The 5,040-nt window shown below is 46.7% G+C and overlaps 1 protein-coding gene across 1 annotated transcript; it reads right to left on the bottom strand.

The window, feature by feature from the left end:
• Positions 1-3,569: 3,569 nt before the first annotated feature.
• Positions 3,570-5,036, bottom strand: LOC119347437 (pirin-like protein; the record flags this gene model as incomplete). Its single annotated transcript, XM_037616180.1, has 5 exons — positions 3,570-4,259; positions 4,372-4,475; positions 4,582-4,644; positions 4,763-4,880; positions 4,966-5,036. Coding segments are annotated over 5 exons (840 nt in total), but the record flags the coding sequence as incomplete, so codon positions are not given.
• Positions 5,037-5,040: the final 4 nt, after the last annotated feature.

Genomic DNA, 5,040 nt, shown 5'->3' with positions numbered 1-5,040 from the left:
TCCAATCATAAGAGCATATGATCCAAGTAGGAAAACTATGCTAGTTTATGCCTCTCCCTCATATGAAATTGCAATGATGACTATCGATCTTGTTAACAATTGCTTAGGACAATTCCGCACACCGATCCACCATTATTCCACACTCGCTACTTATATTATTTAGTATTATATTCTAAATTTATGATAACAGGACCTACTTTTATATTTAGCTCTCCAATATCATACAAAGTTATCCTCTTTATACCCACAACACAGTTTTATTTCTTATTTCTAGTTGGAAGCAAACGTTCGGTGCACGTAGAGTCGTATCAGTGGCAGATAGGGCTTGAGAGAATATTGATCTTACCTTTGGCTCCTTGTGGGTTCGACACTCCATACTTATCACTTCCACCTTTGGGAATTGCTACGATGATTTCTTGCACTTGGGGATTATCAGTTAGCTTGCGATCTACTTGCTCTCCTCTCACCCTCTCCTCTGCTTCTTTATATCACATTAATTTCCAACTCAGTTGACTTACTATCAGTGTGTGTTCCAAACATAAGAGCTAACTCAACATCACACTGCACTGGCACCCAAGCGGTGTTTTCCATGTACCAAAATCTAAATCCAGCAGCATCATATAGGCCCCATGGGTATTTATCAGAGATAGCAGCTATAAACTGGTTAAATGTTGGAAGTACTATCACCCACAATAGGACATGTGAACCCTGTGCCGACTCCTTCGGTACCAGCACTTCTTAAGACACCTTTATCCATTCTACAGTTTGATAAAAGGCTCTAACTGGGTCCATTCTATGACAATATTCAACGCAAAGAAAACACATCAACGAAGTGAGCACTACAGCCGCAGTAATGAAAAAAATGGACCTCAATAAGCGCATGTCAGTTGTAGGTGACTGTGAAGAGTGACTTACCCCACTGGAATCTCCCTTGTCGTCGTTGCCATGGTCTATGAGCTCCCCTCTCTGCCGCCGCATCAACCACGAATGCCAGCCATGCATCCCGTGTGCTCGCTGCCTCGACCACCGAAACACGATGAAGATGAGTCGTGGAATCATATATCCAGCCCCGCCGCATCTCAATCCCCGCGCTCTCCCTCGTTAGATGCCGATATGAGATGAAATCGAAGAGCTAGAGTTAAGGTTCTTGTCGAGAGACAGTAGAGAGAGGAGAGACCAAATGGTAGACGAAAGTGAGGCTGAGGTTTTGGAACGATTTGACGCGACCCCACATGTGTCCAGTAAATGTCCGAACACGGTCAAAGGCCCTTGACCGGACGAAAAGGGCACATAAGGGTATTTCCATAAGGGAACCACTCAGTAAAAGGGCAAATTTTGGCACATGGTTTTTTTAGGTGTTAATGCCAGAGTTGGGGCCAATTAGGGGAGGGGGGATGTAAATGTTCCAAGGAAAAACAGATAGGGTGGTTCTCGAGGCCACCAAAACCAAAGCTTGATGGCGCCCAAACATGACAGGGCGACGATAGATAATTGCTCAAATGGTAAACACATAAAATGCATAAGGCACAACTAACAAAGGCGAGATCGAACGGAGCAAAGCAGTCACACTAGATATGTGGAAGAGGTGACGTCGAGGAGGGCCAATCAATCGTGGTTCTTGCGGTTAACCCTGACATAATCCTCAATTCCTTCCTCCATCGCACCAACTGGACATCGATAGCATCGAGCACAAAGACGTTAGACACAGGCAGATCAGGCTGGGCGAGGATGCCCGGTGTTACTTTGTCAACGACGGGCAACTTGGAGATCTTTGTGATGTCAAAGCCCTTCTCCTTGGCACAGACGGCCTTGGTTTTCATGTCTGGCAAAGAGAGGGTCTTCCTTGAGAGCCACACGCGCTTGATGTGTCAGCAAAGAGAGGGTCTTCCTTGAGAGCCGAACGCAGTTGTCATGCCAACAAACAGAGGGTCTTCCTTGAGAGCCAAACACACCCTCCCGCGGGTCTCTTTGAATCTTGTAACTTTGGAGTTGAATTCATGACAAATGTGCTACCAATAAGATGATTGCTCTGTCTGACAATGTACTAACTTTATCATAGTATGCATCTTTTTATCTGAAATACATATGGATGATCTCAAATCCAAAATCTGATGGATGTGTTACAAAAATGTGATTGTTTCTCTGTTTGCTATATATTTTTTAAATGGCCTTTTTTGTATCTTTTAATCTACATAATCAACTCATTCAATAGATACTTGTTCGAAAAGTTCAGAAAATGAGCTACAACTTTAGCGAAGATACCATTTTTTGTCTTGTCATTAAGTAGTCCTAATCTTCAATTTAAGTCAAACCACACTATCTATCTGAAAATTCAGATAGTCATCCTTCATTTTATTTTGTTAGCTTCTAAATTACAAGTACAAAAAACATGAAATTTCCCTGGAGCAAGGATTTTTCATCCTATACAAGTCTCTTGATATTTTTGACTCTAGGAAACCTCATTAAGATGGCCAAGAGCAAACTCAACTTTGACTAGCAAGTCTGTCAGCCTTTTAGGACAGTCAATTAGGAAAATACACATCTTCTAAACCAACAGTCAAAACATTCTGAAACTTTTACAGCAGCTCAGCCTTGAAGATATATATAGCTGCGACTTTGTAGCTAATGATTTACAGTATATAGGAAAAATCATATAGCTCATCAAAACCTCTACAACAGGCACGCTGCTAAATCTGTCTGCGCACACAACACTATGTTTAATAGCAGCACTCTGCATTGCTATCAAATAATGGTACACGATAATAGCACTCTGGATTCCTATCAACCATATACAGTAACTTTGTACATTGTTTTTAGAGGACCAGCGTAAACTGACAGAAGTCCAGAGATAATAAAATTGAGAAAAGTATACTTTTCGTCCCTCAACTTTTAGTGGAGTCTAGATTTGGTCCCTCAACTCCAAAACCGGACAACTTTTGGTGGAGGTCAGCACGGTCAAAACCGGGGTGGGACAGTACCAACTCCGGTCAAAACCGTGACCAGGAATGAATCTTGTCCGGTTTTAGAAGTTAAGGGTGCAAGTTGTCCGGTTTTAGAGTTGAGGGACCAAATCTAGACTCCGCCAAAAATTGAGGGACGAAAAGTATACTTGACCGGTTTTGTGACACATCACGAAATCTTTGAAACTATTTGCATCTACAATTTGATCACTACATATACATTAGAATAGAACTGCATCATGAGAGAATAGAGTTGTCAGGAAGCAATGGACTGAGAAGATCAAATGTGAAACGCCTGACTATACCTGGCCATGGGAAGCCCGACCCGGCCCGGCCCGACGCTGCCCCCGGGCCGGGCTTGGGCCTAGATTTTAAGCCCGAAGGCCGGGCCGGGCCGGGCCCGGGCCTGGGTTTTTTGCGTCGGGCTTGGCTAGGCCCGGCCCGAAGCCCGGCCCGGCCCGAGGTATGGCCAGGTATACGCCTGATCATGGAGCACCAGTTGAAATCTGAATGTTCTTTCCCCCCACTTGATATCCACCCATCATTTCCCATTGCACTATTGCCCAAATCTTTGATGAAACAATTCGCTTTTTTACGATGAAACAATCATTAATAAGTTCCTCCTCATTACACACTTTTATTGCATCAGATTCTTTTATAAACAAGTAAAAAAATCAAAGAAAAACAAGACTAGTTCTACGTTCTACACAAAGGCATAAATATAATGGTACAATGCAATTTCCCTTTCCCTCCCAATATTTTGCACAACAATGCACCAGATGTTGATCATCATCACGGCGAGACACCGATGAGAATCAGGCGGAGCTCCACTGGCTGGCCTTCTCGAAGCCGCTGCGGCCGTAGTAGTTGTCCTCCATGGCCTGCTGGATCTGGGCACGCGAGTTCATGACAAAGGGCCCCTGCTGCACCACCGGCTCGTTCAGCGGCTGCCCCGCCGCAAGGGTGAACCGCAGCGGTGCGCCTGACCTATTCCACACGCTGAGCCCGTCCCCCGCGCCAAGCACAAGGCAGTGGTGCGTGCTCGCCGGCGCTGCATTCTCCTTGCCGAACACGCCCTCCCCCTCGATGACGTACACGAAGGCGTTCCAGCCCTCGGGGATTGGCTGGTGGAGCTGCGAACCTGGTTGCATTGTGAAGTCCATGTACATGGTTGGCGTCCGCGTGTAGACCGGCGACCGCACCCCAAATGCTTCCCCAGCGATGATCCGCACCGCCACGCCATCCTTCTCGGCCTGGCTAATGTCCTTGCTCTCGAGCTCCTGGTACCGCGGCTCGATCCTGGCATCGATGAATGGGCATTTTCAGAAGCAGAATTAGTGTGTGAGTGGTTGATCATTGTCATGTATAGAAGTTGACTTGATATGGAAATAACTATTGACATGATACGTACATCTTGTCTTTGGAGGCGAGGTTGATCCAGAGCTGCAGGCCTTTCTGCAATCCGTCTGCTGCCGGCATCTCTGAGTGCACGATGCCACTCCCCGCCGTCATCCACTGATGAGGAACAGAGCATTCAGATGCAATGTTAGTTCTCAATGTTGATCCAGAGCTGCATGAATGATGATGGTTTGTCTGAACAAATTGGATGAGTAGGTCGCACCTGCACATCTCCGGTCCTGATGGTGCCCTTGCGCCCCGAGAAGTCCTGGTGGGTGAAGGCCCCCTGCATCGTCACAAAACCCAAAAGACAAGAAAGCATTTCAGCAAACACCTTGCGGGCCGTATCAACATGGTGGAACAGAGCACGAGATGGAAGAAGCAGAGCATGCTGGGATGCGTACATCGAGCATGTAGGTGACGGTCTCGAAGCCACGGTGAGGGTGGTCGGGGAAGCCGGCGGGCTTGGAGACGGAGAACTCGTCGAGCAGGAGGAACGGGTCCAGGTTCCGGAGCTCGTGCCTGCAGCATCAAGAAGAGACAGACTGATGTCAATGACAGCTTCCCATAATGAGAAATTCAGAATTCATCGCGATTGGTGTCGTACCGGCCGATGCTCCGGCGGACGGTGGCGCCGTCCCCCTCGGACTGGGACAATGACAGCACCTTCTTCACCACCTTC

The sequence above is a fragment of the Triticum dicoccoides genome, unplaced genomic scaffold (assembly GCF_002162155.2).
Source record: "Triticum dicoccoides isolate Atlit2015 ecotype Zavitan unplaced genomic scaffold, WEW_v2.0 scaffold67870, whole genome shotgun sequence".
Lineage (NCBI taxonomy): Eukaryota > Viridiplantae > Streptophyta > Magnoliopsida > Poales > Poaceae > Triticum > Triticum dicoccoides.
The sequence above is the reverse complement of the archived record's forward strand: the minus strand, read 5'-3'. Positions and strand labels throughout refer to the sequence as shown.